The sequence below is a fragment of the Amblyomma mixtum genome, chromosome 7 (genome assembly GCF_055824585.1).
Source record: "Amblyomma mixtum isolate Tamu chromosome 7, ASM5582458v1, whole genome shotgun sequence".
Classification (NCBI taxonomy): Eukaryota; Metazoa; Arthropoda; class Arachnida; order Ixodida; family Ixodidae; genus Amblyomma; species Amblyomma mixtum.
This window is the reverse complement of record NC_143018.1, coordinates 43,387,393-43,402,748: the sequence shown is the minus strand read 5'-3', so window position 1 is coordinate 43,402,748 and position 15,356 is coordinate 43,387,393. Positions and strand designations below refer to the sequence as shown.

The 15,356-nt window shown below is 47.4% G+C and overlaps 1 protein-coding gene across 1 annotated transcript; it reads left to right on the top strand.

Annotated features, from left to right (window-relative positions):
• The first annotated feature begins 2,041 nt into the window (after positions 1-2,041).
• LOC149335821 (neprilysin-1-like) lies at positions 2,042-3,919 on the top strand. The gene has a single exon (XM_089554563.1). It carries the CDS (start codon positions 2,042-2,044, stop codon positions 3,917-3,919), a length of 1,878 nt encoding a protein of 625 aa, XP_089410689.1.
• Positions 3,920-15,356: the final 11,437 nt, after the last annotated feature.

The following is a 15,356-nucleotide window of genomic DNA, read 5'->3' as shown; positions in this document are numbered from 1 at the left end:
AGCAGCTGGGGCCTCCTACGAAGAGGGGCGCAGTCAGCCTCTGCAAAACGGCCGCCTGTGCTCGCTACGCGGAGCTCATTCCGCTTAAGGTAAGCGCCTGTCCTTCACTGAATTTCCTCCCTTCTTCAGTTCTTCCTTTCTTTTTCTGTCTGTCTTCCTTCTGAAATTATTTCACACAGTTTCATACAAAACTGTCTCAACTGCCGCAGCAAAAGACTGTAAAGAGCCCAACGACGTCGGGTCAAACTGACCAGACGGACAACATGACCATTACTGCATGGTCACACAGCATTGACGCAAACAATACTCGTATAAAAATTGGCAGTGGTTTAGCTCTGGTAAAACCTGGAGGATTGCGAAAGCAATGAGGAGAGAGAGAGAGGCGATGGAGAGCGCGCGGCAGCGGCGGCGGCCCCGGCACGCTAACTATGCGCCGCTACTGCCCATGCGCAACCGGCGAGCGCGGCGGCGGCACCTCTGAGTCACCCGCGCAGCGACGGCGTTGGCGCGCCAGCTGTGCGCCGTGGGACGTCACTGCTCCTCGCGCATGCGCAGTATGACACTTCCACAGTTCCGCGAAATGGCTCGACGACCCACGTAGTGTTGCTTTCGCAACAAAAACCATATGATTGCAATAGAAGCAGTCATAAAAGTTGTTAGGTTGAGTTATCAAAAGAATTGGCGCTAACAAAAGAAAAAAAACAGAATAGGAAGCAGATATATCAGATACCGCACAAGAGTGCTTTGTTTCCACTCATAAAGGCTGTTACTTTCTCACTTGGTGAGGGTCACGAACTCGCCTCTATCTGTACGTTTAGTCGCTCACAAATTTGTGCAATCAAGTGTCTCACTGCTGAAATGGCAGATACTGCTGCTAGATTGTAAGTCGTATCTGAGGTAGGTGAGCAGTGCAACTGATTGAACGAAGAGCGAAGGATGCGACAGCACTTGTGTGTCTTAGCTTCCCTTCGTCATGTTCACTGCGCTGTCTCTTGCCTAATCTTCGCTTGTCTGTGTTTTGGACTTGCCAGTGTCGTCACAGTCAGCCTGGTGCCATTACGGTGCTTTAAAAATTATGATGTAGTGAACGAGATTTGTCTGTCATTTCCAGGTATTTTGCCTCGTCTGCTGGCTCAAATTGCTGCTAGTTTAGAAAATGGATGATGTGTAGCTTCAATAAAACTTGTTGCTGGGCTAGTTAGTGACACATACTTGAATATAAATGTAACGCAAAAAAAGACGATCACAGGAGGAAGACACGACCAACATGAACGCTTGCTTGCGCTAAATCTGAGCGATGAAAACAAACCGTTGGTGCGAAGAGTGTTGCTTTCTTAGCTGTCAAGTGCCTGCGCGATGCGGTTGGTTAACGCTACAGCGTCTTCTATTGAGGTTTTAACAAAACTGCATAGATACCAGATTTGTAGGGCTTCATTTTACTACTCGGGAATGCCAAGTCTGGTGCAATGCTTCTGGTGAACCTTAAAAAAACGGAGAAAAAAAAACAGACAAAAAAGACGTGCATAGGCCTAGCGTGTGTAGGGTTCACACCTGACTTTGCTGTAGTTCACTTCTTGGTTTTTGTTATTTGTTATGTGCCATTTAAATCAGCAGCAGATCTTTGTAGCTGAACCTACGGACGCAAGACAACGGCTTCTAAAATTCCGCTTTTCTCGTTGCCTCACAAGCCAACTCTGCTTTGTATGTTAACGACCCACGCTTGTAGCGTTTAGCTTCGTTGATAGAGAAAGCTGTCGCAAGTTTACGTACTCTTTTGGCGGCGTACAGCATTTGCCAAAAGTAACCAGGCTGCACGGTTCGCTTCTCATCCGTATATTATAGAGCCCTTACGGCTTTCCTTGTGATCAAAAGTTCTTTGAAGGTGAGGACAGGGGTTCTCCTTACCATACAGAGATTTAGAGCTTGAGGGCTGGCATAATAGCTTTAATATACGAGCGAGAAGCAAACCGGACATCCTGGTTACTTTTGGCAAAGGCTGTATATAAAGCCGGACAATTACGCTCATTTTTCCCAGGTTAACATGTCTGCGGACCCTTGCGAGGACTTTAGTACGTTCGTCTGCTCGGCCTGGACGCCGCACCACCGTTTGTCCAACTACATCCCGTCCAAAAAGGCCGATCTGCTTCACAACTGGCTCGACGGACTCGAGGAGCTGCTCTTAAAAATCTCGCCAAATGTCTCCGCTGCCAAGCATGCAGTGAACATGTACCAAGCTTGCATCTCCAGCTCAGCCACCAGCGTCGCAGACCTTAAAAAGTTCATGGCCAATCTCGGCATCCCTTGGCCCGATGTCCCAGAGCAACCCTTTAGCCCACTGCGAGTATTGCTGAAGCTCGCGTACAACTTCCAGCTACCGCTCTGGTTCCGCATACGTACTCTGCGCCGAGAAATCAGACGAGGCTGCCAACAGATCGTTCACATCCAGGCCAGCGACATCGTGGCGACGTCTCTGGAAGACCACAGCAGGCTGACAAGGTCGGGAGTCTACGTCGCCTACTGGCGGCAGTTCTACGGAGCCTTGACGCGAGACAAGGCCGGCAAACCACCAAGCGATGATTTTATCGTCCGGACGGCTGAGGTGAACAGCTTCGTTCTCGAGACGCTCTTCGCGGTTGGCAACAGCACCACGAGCGAAGGGCCCGCCTGCCTGTCCATTGGCTCCTTGGACACGTACACAAAGAACCTCTCTTCGTCACAATGGAGGAACGAGCTGATAGCCGTCTTGCGGTTCGCGAAGATAACTGACGAAGATAAGGTCAGCGTGAGCAGCTTGTCCATCCTCAAAGCCATCGGCACTGTTTTTGCCGCCTACACCAGGCGCGAAATCATGGAACACCTGGGCTGGAGCGTTGCGCAGATATTCGCGCCTCTCGCCGACTCCAAACTCTTAGCCGCCAAGTACGATCCCGGAGCAGCCCCGGGACTAACCTCCCACATCTGCGCAGCCGAAGTCGAAGCAACTTTTCTGGGTGTGGGCGCGACGATTTATCTAGCCAAGTACCTGGACCATGGACCTGAAGAAGACGTCATGGCAGTTCTTAGTAACATCGCAGTGACGGCAGATGCCATGGTCAGGGACGCTGTGTGGCTTGACGATGCCACAAAGGCGACTGCTCGCGATAAGATCAGGAGCGTACGGACGGTGTTGTGGAATCCTTCGTGGTTACTGAAACAAGCGAGGGTACTCGATCGCGTCTTTTCGGGCTTTCCAGGGGGCAATTCGTCCATCCTTTTGTACAAAGAGTGGTCGGCTCGCGGTATCACTGCCCTGGAAGAAAGTGGCCCCGCAGAACTCGAAGAACTCCTCGCCATACCACCTAGCACGTCCGTGGACCTGTTAAACTACGACCACGCGCTAAACGAGCTCGCGGTGTCGGCGAGCGCTATTCAGGAGCCGCTGTTCACTGCTGACGGTACCGAGACCATGCGGTACGCGGGACTCGGATTCTTGTACGCTCAGCAGCTGGTGCGTTCCGTAGGCAAGCTGGGACGTAGAGTGATGCCGGACGGCAGCTTCGCGCCCGAAGGCGCGGAACTCGGCAACGGCTCCTCCAAGTTCGCGGATACCTTCAGAGCTGCCCTTGCCCGCCGGACCGCCTGTCGCGATCTGGGCTACGACGACCTGTTCCCGGACGGCGTGGCCCTGGAGGTAACGTACGCGGCGCTCGAGAAGGTCCTAGCCTCCACAGGCCAGAGCCCGCAAATAGTGCGGGAGTTCACCGACCAGCAGATCTTCTTCATGGCGCTCTGCTACTTCATGTGCACGAGGCGTGGAGTGAAGAGTCGCTCGTTCGGCGACTGCAACAAAGCGGTGTCCAACTTTGCGCCTTTCGCCCACGCCTTCGACTGCAACGCGGGTGCAAAGATGAACCCGGAATACAAGTGTTCGTTTTTCTGACTGAGTGGCAGCGCGCGCGCGCTTGGGGAACTTGTGTGAGACGAAGGGGTGGCACTAGAAACGCCGTATTGATGTTTATATTAAGCATCAATCTCCATATTGTGTGCGCTCTCAGTGAACTTATTTTTATGTACCAGTGAGCGAGGATTTACATATATTTAGCCGTAACGCGCCAATCCGCCGAGCTTAGCTTATAGAGACAATGAAATATCGAAAGTAACCTGCATGCCGTGAATTTTCGAACTCCGCGAGAGCCGTTTTTAGTGCAGCTCGTCATTTGGTGCTCTCCGGACTGTTTCACCGAATGGCGACGAAGCAGCCGGCAGTATAAGAGTGAAAGGATTTTCAATATCGATTTCAGGTTTTTCAGGGTTTTCAGGCTTTTCAAATGACGCTTTTACCGAAGCGTCTAACCCATGTACTCCTTAATGCTTTGGTACAGTGAGCTGCACTCCTCCATGCTTTCACAACAGTAACTGAAAATAAGGAAAGCAAAACGAAATGATTACTTTAATCTATTTGTGCTGATTTGTGGCCGAGAAATTTGGTAAAAAACTACAGGCAAGTGTCTCTAGCAAGTATAGCTTGCAAGACAATGCAGCCTGTAATTTACAGTTGCATCGAGGTACCTTGCAATAAGGGAGTAATTACTCATTGACATCCACCCGAGCGCAGCCATACGGCTACAAAGGAAAGCTATACAGCTTTCTCAGAAACTTCGTAGTTAAAGAAAAATTCGTCCTGGTCCTGGGTTCGAACCCGGGACCACCGCTACACCGGAGCAGTCGGAGCAGTGTAGCCGTATGGCTGTGCTCGGGTGGATGTCAATGAGTAATTACTCCCTTATTACAAATCTAGTCCACCTTGGGGGATTCCCCTAAACATTTGACCATCAAGGTACCTTCCGCAACCTTCTGATGCTTCCGTGCCCAGTGACTACGAAGCCAGTGCGAGGCACATCTATAGCTTCATTGCACTGTGTCGCCACCTGGAGCCCTGGTGCACAGTACTCTGCGCATGATGATGTAGAATGATGACGCAGGTAGTGCCAATGATCTAACGCTGGTGGGCAAAAGTCTTGATCCACGAGTCCAAGCAACGCGTGGTGGTCATGCCCAGATGGGTAGACAACGATGGTGGTGGTGGTGGAAAACATTTATTTAGAACTATTTACAAAAGAGGATCTTAAAGAAGGTAAGCAGCGCGAAAAAACGGGAACACAAGAGAGAGACAACCAACAGGACTGGCGCTGAACTAACGACTGAAATTTTATTGAAAACGGCAGAGCTTTAAATACAAACAGGCCATCACAAGTCCAAGAAGGTAATGACTCGCCAAAAGATTATATAATGCCAGCATCAAAATCACTCAAATGGATATCACACAACCCGATAATCACTAGAAGACATGTGCAACTACTTAAAAAACTGGATGAATCATGAAAAAAACAACAGAACAAGATGTAATCTCGTGTCAAAGACTGATACACGGAAGTAAGTAGCGTGGCAAACGCCGAGTCAAACGCGTGAAATTAAAACAACGAAATAACACCCCAGGGGCCCCCGGCAACAACAGAAGTGAAACCTTAAAGGGAAAAAAAAAACGTAGTGAAAACAGCGACAAGGAAGTGAGAGAAAGCGGTAAGGAAAAACAAGGCACCCTGCGAAGAGAAAACCTAAAAGCACAAAGGCGGCTAACCAATGCTACCGCCCAGAAACCTGATTTCTTTCTTCGATAAGGCAATCGATGGCTTGCTCACGCACCAGTCACCCCCCTCTGGATATGAGCCAGGCCTCGATCACCTCCCTCTAATACTTTTCGCGTTGCTATATCTGTTTGCAATAACTTGAAGCTGAATTTGTGCCATTGTTAAAAAGATTTTAAAATTGAACACTTCAAACAAAAATATTCATCACTAATCTGGGTTGGAATATGCATTAACACACTGGACTGAACCGTCCACGTAACCTTGAGGCCAGTAGAGAGCTTGGTGTTTCATTAGGAGAAATCTTATTATGAAGCAGAACTTAACAGGTTGTTAGACCTGAAGCAGGTTTATCTGAAGGAAAATAAACAGTGTAATTAGCAGAATTATTTAGAATTATTTAGCAGTCATTTAAGTAGCTTTCTCTGTCACTGAATCAGCCAAAAGTATTATTTACCCGGTGCAAAAGCATTGATACAAGTCGTTGACCCCACTCGATCTCAACTCGCAGAACGAAAAAAACGAAAAGGTAGTGTAATAAATGTCTGGCTTGATAGGTTGTCTTTGTTCCGTCGTCTCGGACAAAATTTCTTCGACATTGCCAAGGTGTAGAGAACCTCGCCATTGCGCCTTTCGGTAACTTTGCTTTCTACCTCCTTCTATTTTTGCCGCGAAGTCAAAGGCGTGAATGAAGAACAAAAGAAAAATACACCCCTTAGAAGTGCCAGCTGTACTCAAGCATTGCTGCAAAGGATAGACCAAAGAATCGAAGGTTGTGAGTGCTACAACATTGAACTAAGGAGCATAGAGGCTTTTTACAACAGAGCAGCTCTCCAGAAATGACTCCTTTAGAGCTTCTCTTGGCTCTTTGGCACTGGTGTCGTCATTGCATTCTTCTCATTGTGCTGTGCTTTTTTTGAGAACCACGTGGCTAACATTGCACAATAAGCGCTCTACAGATTCGCTCTCCTGGCTTTATTGCCCAACACTGCACTTTTCGCTACGCTCTTTCGCATCGGTTAATAGGCTGGTCTTGAACTGCGTACCTCAGCGCTGGTATGGCCATTGTCATAAACTGGCCAGTATAAAGCACGATTACTGAAAGCCGTATGCAACAATATAGGTATCTTCAAAGCACTGTAGCGCAACCAAAGGCGAGGAAAAAAAAAAGAAGGGAAGGAACACCAGGAGCGCCAAGTTCCAAAAAACTTTGTTGTTCTCAAGCAGCACATTTATAAGCCGGAAAAAAAAACCCTTTGTCAGTTTTGCACACTATTAGCACGTTCGCTACAGTGTTTTGAAGCCATGTACTACCAACAAGCCCAAAAAGCCACCCTACTGAATATAGGCTCTAAGTCGAGCAGAAGGACGCCTGTGTGTTCATCGATGAGGCTGCTGGAGAAAAAACAAATTAAACCCCAACATTAACACGCACTCTTCCGGTTTATTGTTGCGTTTAAGTCTCTGTCCATTTCCGTGTTTGTGAGTGTTTTATACTTCTGCTACTGGATACTAATACTGAATTTCTGCCTTGTGCGTTATGCCTTGTACAAACATTTCTCTTATTTTCTTCGCGTTGTGTTTCGTGTTGTATTTTTATTCATTTCCTTCGCACTTATGCCGTTCATTGTCTCCGTTATTCAATGCTTTTCTGAGGGCTGTAATGCACTGTGAATAAATAAATACTAGTGACTGAGAAGCTCGCTAGCTTTCGAACAACTGTTAGTGCGTACATAGAATATAGTGTTTGAAGGTGTGATAATGATAGAGGTTTGTTAAAGGGATATCGTTCACGCAAATGTTGCAAAAAGTTCCTACTTTAAATTAGGTTTAGGCTCAAAAACTGTTCACGCACCATTAAGTCGTTTATTGAAGCAGTATGTAAATAAACATTTGGCACATTCTTGAATAAATTCGGGCGCAGTAAATAGTAACTCAGAAAAAAGTCATCGCTAACTGCGATGGGCTAAGTGCTAGGCATCACTGTTCAAAAATAGCAACTGATCACGGCATCTGCTGTTCTGAAAGCTTACAAGACCCTGGGTAAAAGTACGACGCTTTCTACTGTACAGTAGCAAACAAAGCAGGTGTGCTTGCGGTTTCTGTAGTTGCCGAAAATGCGCACTGAATAATAAATGACGCCACGCACTATTCTCGTGACGACGTTTCGCTAGGCCTTAGATTTTTTCGAGGGTTCAGACAATATACGCCCTCACACAAAAAATTCGGCAAGGTTGAAGGAATAATTGAGAACTGAGTACAATAAACTGCTCCAGATGGGACTCCGTTCATTCCCATCGGACAGCCCTTGTAGAAAAGAGCAATGCAGAGTGCGTTGCGCGAGAAAATAGCCTAGTTTAAATTATTTCGAGACTATAGAGTAAAACAAAAAATGAATCAAGGGCGATCAGGGGAAAACTTATTGTGTCTGACAATTCTTGAGTGTTCTGTAATGCCCACATTAAAAATTACAACCAGGTGAACTTTTTCGAGCAATATTTGGTTGCATGAGTTCGCGCAACTCGAATAGAGCAGCGCACAGAGATAAATTTAGCAAAATCTTTGTCCAGATCCAGTGCTTACAACGTGATTGGGCTTCGCAACCAAATGCTCAGCGTAATAAACAATCTGTTAAAACCCCCTGGTCTCTAGAGCCCGTCCTCTGGGTTAGATGTTAGCACTCATTTGAATATAGCTCAACTTAGGAGGAGAATACTAGATGTACACGATAAAGCAGGAATAAAAGATGTACGCAGTCGTGTAGCCTTCAGCAGGTGTCATGAATAAATGCTTAATAAGAACAGCATAGCCATTCTCAGGCGGTTCACAGGTGGTGCTCTAAGCTTAACTACTCTCTCAGGCCAACTCCATTGTTGCACTGCTGTCCTGTTCTTACTTTCCACTTTCTATAAATTCACTACATCTCGGTTGTTTTTAATGCCTTTTGTATCTCCAATCGGTGTGGTTTCCTCGCATGCTAGACAATATAGAGCCTCGCGATGGATGACAAAATACTCTAAGGTTTCCGTGTCTTGAATGCAGACAGTACAGTTAGCAGCTACAAAGCGTCAAAGTTTTCTCAGTTACATTTTTTTTTTCACTCAAATGCACGGTCCTATTCTCGGAAGCAGTATTCTTGAAAAAGATGTCTTTCTTGTTTTTGTCTGTAGCCGTCTTGTAAATATATACCACCTGATCGTCTCGCAAAGAGACACTATGAGCGCGCTGACCCATTTTCAGGCTAATCGACATTGTGAGTCCTACTCCTGTGCCTAAGATCAGTCTGTGACGTATCATTGTACTAGCAGTAATTCTCCTGTCTTGTGGACAAAATCAACATTCATTTTAGACTAACTTCGAGATAGTCTATAGCTAGATGGAAAATAATGATGAAGTAGAAAGCAGAAACATTCGGCATAGGAGAGCCCCCCCCCCCCCCCCCCCCCCCCCCCCCCCCCCCCCCCCCCCCGAAAGAAAGCTACAACTTTGATATTGCGGCTAATTTCAAATATGCAGTGTTCATACGGGGGTGACCTTTAAGAAGGTCACCCCCTTCTTGTTTATTACGCCCTTCTTAAAGCACCTTTAATGCGCTTGTGCGTGTAGTATTGTAAGCAAAACGGTCTTGTTTAATTTGGACCTTCTCACGTGACTCAGCCGCCTGTCGCCTCTTGCATTATTGAGCGAAAGACTTCAGGCACACTTATATTTGGGATGAAGCTTACCCCTGATTTCATATATATATATATATATATATATATATATATATATATATATATATATGTATAGTGAAAGAGAAAGGGCTCATGTGGACATTTTTGCTTTCACAGTTTAATGGTTTAGGTGGTTCACCAAGTTAAAACCTCTCACGCAAGGAGTGAAATAAGGTACAGAGGATAACAGTAAGAAAGAAAGATTTTGTCGCTGGGAAAGGCGGAACACTTTTCTGAGTGGACCCTGACCGTAACGAATGGAATGTCGGTAATGAAATCGAAAATGATAGTAATTTCACTAACCGCGTCCGGAGCGCAGCGGTGTTAATTCAGGAAAGAAATGGGCCAATTTGCACATTGAACGATTAATGTAAATAACCAAAGAAAGGCCGTTCCTGCTTCTATAGCTGTTTGTTTAAGAAATATGCCTTTTTGCACTAATTAAAAGCTCTTCCTGTTAGCTGGGATTTCAGAGCGGTGTTTGTGGCTGTGCTTTGTTTGAGCTCGCACCGAAGCATATACTTCTTCAGCAACAACCACAAAAGGAAGGCGCTTTACATTCCTTCGAATTCGTGTGGCTGTTGATACTAAAGCGCTCAACTAAAAGATACAATACACGCAGGAAACCCGTCAGGAAAGAAGGAATACCTCGCTGAAAGAACCAAGAAAAGAACCGGTCGCGTACCAGCTTGATAAATGGGCTGGTAAGCACGACATCACAGTAACCCCTTGTAACAACTTTTGGTGAAGACAACAGTATGAGAAAAAAAGAGCAGAGAACACGTGTTTATGCTCTGTTCTTTCCGGACGAGCTGGCCCAGAAGAAATGTTGCATGGAAGCGTAGGTGACAACGCGGAAAATAGCGACGAGAAAGAAGCGAGGAGCCGAGGTTTCAAGCACGCTTGGGAGAATTCTTTCTCTAACGTGCTGGAGGAAGAAGCGGTTATGGAGGGAGAACAGAAAGGCGCGGTAGCACGTCACACGCTATAGAGCGGAGAAGCATGCTCCGATCCAGGATACGCGAGCGTGATTTCGTGCCCCTCCACGCTTGAAGGGGAAACAAGGTGATCACTGGGTCCTGGCGACAGCTGGCAGCCCTCAAGTTTTGCTGAGAAATCTTTTACGTATGCAACACGTAAAAAGTTGCTTAACATTTGAAACAGCAGGTGTATTACTTGGGAACCTTGCCATTATTGTGCATTGTGGAACCTTGCATTGTGGAACGACGGGTCTCTAGGCTTGGCGTGATGTTTTCCTTAGATGCTTCGCTGAGAAGATACGTTGAAACGGGACAGGAGTAGAAAAACACAGAGAAAAGAATTGCTCGCACTCCAAAACTAGCTCCCGAAACGCCCTGTTAATGTGATGTTTGCTTATGCAGACTCTCTTGAACTGAATCACTGCTTAAGATTGCCGTGACAGCGATAAATCGTAACGCTAATGGTAACTAAGCGACGTTGACAATGTGTTTGCAGAATTCTTAAATATATAAGGTCTCCGAACTTCCATTTGTACGCTGTGTTTCAGGTATGTAGAAAGTGTATGCCTTAGTAGTGGAGCTTTGGAATGAAGAGGAGGTTTTAAATAGAGGAATGATAGAGTAATCTTTCTATGATGAATGAACACCACAGCTCTGCGATCCAAGAAATGATGAAATGAGCAAAAAATTTCAGAAAGAAATAAGGACATTACACTGATACATTGATTGCTAGGTTTAGGGCTAGCTTACGTTAGTTTAAATCTAGTGGAATTTGGGCCTCAAATGCATGAATTACTGACAACGTATCATGTTTTATTTTTATAACGTTTACATCATTGAGTTCTTTTCGTTCCAGCGCAAAAGCGGCGAGCGACCATCGCTGCTATCTCTTCGCCGCGCAACGTTACTATGCGCCCACGCTCTGCCTCCTGCGCCGTCCCGATAACTTAATTGCTCTCTTCGCTCCTCTTCCAATGCCGCCCCTGCACGGCGGCAATCAGAGCTCCGGATCGGTGGCGGCGGATCTAGATATGTGCATCGCCCGAGCCGAAACGCATAACTGCCATGCAGCCGCCGTGGTTCATGACAAGCAAGAAGCGTTAGTGGAGTGTTTTTTGAAGGAGGAATAAATGTGAAAAATAAGTTGTCTGTAATTGTGCATACATGTCTTGCCAGAATTCTTTGCCTCAATCTATCGAAAGGCTGAAACAGCTGATGAGCTGCGCTCAAATTTCGCATTAGGAAGTAACGTACTCGTCGGCAATTCTTTTTCTTTTTTACTTCGCGCAACTCAAATGCAAAATCGACAGCGACCGCAAACGGAATCCGCCTGCTCTATTGTGGTACCCGACGCATCTGCATTTAGCGCGCTTTGTTTGCGCGAGTAGAGCGGTATGTATAGCTAATTTTTTTGCAATGTAAACAATAAAACATCCACCCTTAACACCGCTAACGCTGTACTCGTAGAACTGCCTTAAATTGTCGACTTTATTGAAGTTTATTAAACTTCTACTTTTTTTTAGACTATTCGTTCACGAAACTGAAATGCCTCCGGTGTTTGAATGGCTTCAGCGTTCGGCTCTTGATGCTATGGTGGTGGGCTGGATCCCAACCACGACGAACATAATTGTGAAGCGAAAAAATTCGCTGTAGATTAGCTCTGGTTAACCCTAGATGAATTTCGAACGCAATTGAGCGTGTTTCTTCCTCGCTTCGTTCTTTCATTGCTGCCTCTCTTTCGCGCTCTCCATAACGACTAGAATCTGTTGTTGTTGTTGTTGCGACTAAGAGAAGGATGAAAAGGAAAGTGCACGGGCCTGCCGACTGGCTCAAGCCGAGTCACCACCACTGCCACGTGCAGAAAGGGGAGATTTAAAAGATGAGAGGAAAGAAGAGACGCGCGTTGCAACAACCGCGTCCGCCAAAGCGAGGACGCTGGCTGAAACAACAGATACTCTCCAGAATCCACTGGTTGGTTGGTTGCGACTGAGAGAAGGATGAAAAGGAAAGTGCACGGGCCTGCCTACTGGCTCAAGCCGAGCCACCACTGCTGCCACGTGCAGATAGAAGAGAGATAACTTCACCAGCGAAAGAACGAGACACCAGGAGAAGAAGAACACAGGACAACACTTCTCCTGGTGTCTCGTTCTTTAGCTGGTGAAGTTATGTCTGATGTACACCAACTAGCCCACATGGGTACCTTGTTACAGATAGAAGAGAGTTGAAATATATGAGGAAAGACAAAAAGAGAGAGAAAAAGACGCGCGTCGCAACAACCGCGTCCGCCGAAGCGGATGCTGGCTGAAAAAACAGATAAGCGGCCGAAGCCGCGCTCAGAATCCACTGTTGTTGTTGCGACTGAGAGAAGAATGAAAAGGAAAGTGCACGGGCCTGCCAACTGGCTCCAGCCGAGCCACCACCGCTGCCACGTGCAGATAAAGGAGAGGTAAAAGATCAGAGGAAAGAGAGAAAGGAAAGAAAAGACGTGCGTCGCAGCAGCAACCACATCCGCCGAAGCAGACGCTGGCTATAAAAACAGATAAGCAACCGTAGCCGCGCCGGGAGGGAAGATCAGAATCCACTGTTGTTGTTGCGACTGAGAGAATGATGGAAAGGAAAGTGCACGGGCCTGCCGACTGGCTCAAGCCGAGCCACCACCGCTACCACGTGCAGATAGAAGAGAGTTGAAAGATGAGAGGAAAGAGAAAAAGAGAGAAGAAAGACGCGCGTCGCAACAACCGTGTCCGCCGAAGCGGACGCTGGCTGAAAAAAACGAGGCGAAGCGTGAGGTGACACCTCCTGTCCCTCTACCCCAGCGGAGCACATCTGGTGGAGCGAGCGGCGACGCCGTCGACGCCATCTGTTGGAGCGCGGCTGCGGTATTGCTAGGCAACGGCGGCTCAAGGTCGTTCTTGGGCCACAGCATACGGCTGAAGGGCGACCATGCGACGAGCCGAGCTGGCTGGCGTAGTGTTGCTTTCGCAACAACAAAAAAATTCCTGTGCCTGTGGTGTTTGAATGGCTTTAGCACTCGGTTCTTGATGCCATGGTGGTGGGTTGGAGCCCAACCGCGGTGAACATAATTCAGAGAAGCATAAATTCTAAAATGTCCGTGTAGGACGCACGGCTACTGAGCCAGAGTTTTCGTGTTAGAAACCGGCCACGGCGGCCGCGTTTCGATGGAGGCGAAACGCCAAAGGCGCCCGCGTGTGCTGTGCGATGACAGTGTATTTTAAAGATCCCCAGGTGGTCGAAATTATTTCGGAGACCTCCACTGCGGCACCTCTTTCTCTCTTTCTTCTTTAACTCCCACTTTCCTCTCTTCCCTTGCGGCGCGGTTCAGGTGTCCACCAAGATATGCGAGACAGATACCGCGCCATTTCCTTTCCTCAAAAATCAATGAAGCCAATTTAAGGCGCGCCTCTGAACGCCTACTGTAAAAATTGATAAACGTTTTAGCATGAAATGCTTTTAGCCCCCGTTGTCGGCAGTGTGGTGACGTCACGCCGAGACCGAGAGCCATCATCCGGGCACTGAAATCCACTCATCCGGGCTCTGAAACGAGAACATCCGGGCACCGTACGAGACTTAACGAGATCTAACGAGACTCTCTAAGCCCTCCTACGCGACCGGCATGCAAGCGCCGGTTGATCTCCAAAGGAGTCACAAAAAATAACTGCTGCCAGTGCCTTCTCAATGTTTATCAAGATATCAGTCGCTGTGCGTTTGATAATGCACGGAATTATCATTTCCGATTTCTAATAACGCGTGCAAAAAGCACATAAATGTCACGATACACTTCGTTGTCATACGTGATCTCTTAGGGGCTTCGCGCATCGAAGCAAAGCCGCGCAGGCGCACAGGGGCCCGGGGGAGAAGCGCTGCGTTCAAAGGACAAGGCATCGCGCCGAACGGGTGGTGGCGTTCCTCCCTTCCATTACGGTGCGGTTCGGGTGTCCACCGAGATGGCAGAGAATTACTGCACCATTTCCTTTCCTCAAAAAAACCTTGCGTTCAAATGGCAAGGCATCGCGCTGAACGGGTGGTGGCGTTCCTCCCTTCCTGTACGGTACGGTTCGGGTGTCCACCGAGATGACATTAGGCAGCGCCATCTTGAATTCTCTAAAGTGTCTAGGTGGCTTTGCATTAGGCCCGTAAACATTTCATGCTTACTCTACTCTCGGTTACGGGAGAGGCAGAGATTTTTTTTTAAGGCAATGGCGCAATAATTCTCACATTTCGATGGACATCCGAACTGCACTCTAAGGGAAGCATGGCTTTGTTTTTGTAAGGAAAAAAATACCGCAGTATCTCTCTCACATCTCGGTTGACACCTGAAATGCGCCGTAATGGAAGAGAGAATGGAGGGAGTGAAAGAAGTAAGGAAGGAAGACGTCAGGGCGGCTCTCCAACTTTTGTGTTTTTACTCAGAAAATAGGTCATGGCTAGAAGTACAGCGATCGAGACACTAAACCATGGTTGAATCACTCTGCAGACAGTTCAAGATGTTCTGAACGCCAGTTTATTCATTCCGAGTTTTTAATGTTTCCTACGGTATATTCGTCCGCGCAGGTTTGATTACTAGGTTGCAATGAGCGCTCCATTCTCTGATTTCAGGCTTGCATATTAGTGCGTTATCGCTCCTTCAAGCATTTTTTCCCTTTTCTGAGTTTGCTGATTTAGGCGTGTTTAGATCATGTGACCCTCCCAGAAGACGAGTTCCTGCGGCGGTGGAGCACCCGCTTCATCGCCGCCAGCGGGGGCCGCGTGACGGTGCGGCTCCTGCCGTATTGAGTGTGTGGTGCGCGGTGTCGGTGCGCGTTCATCGTATTCAGTGAGCGTGCTTCCCCGCGATGCCTGGACATTATGTACCCTTTGAACATTTTGTGCTGTGAATGATTTTGTGTGAACGGCGGCAGCAGTCGCCGTCGTGCTCTTGTCTCATAGCTTTTTTGTACCGAGCGACACTAGTCGCTGCCTTGGTGTTTTTGTCTTTGTGAGGGACTATGGTCCCTTTGTATGAATAATCAGTCCAATAA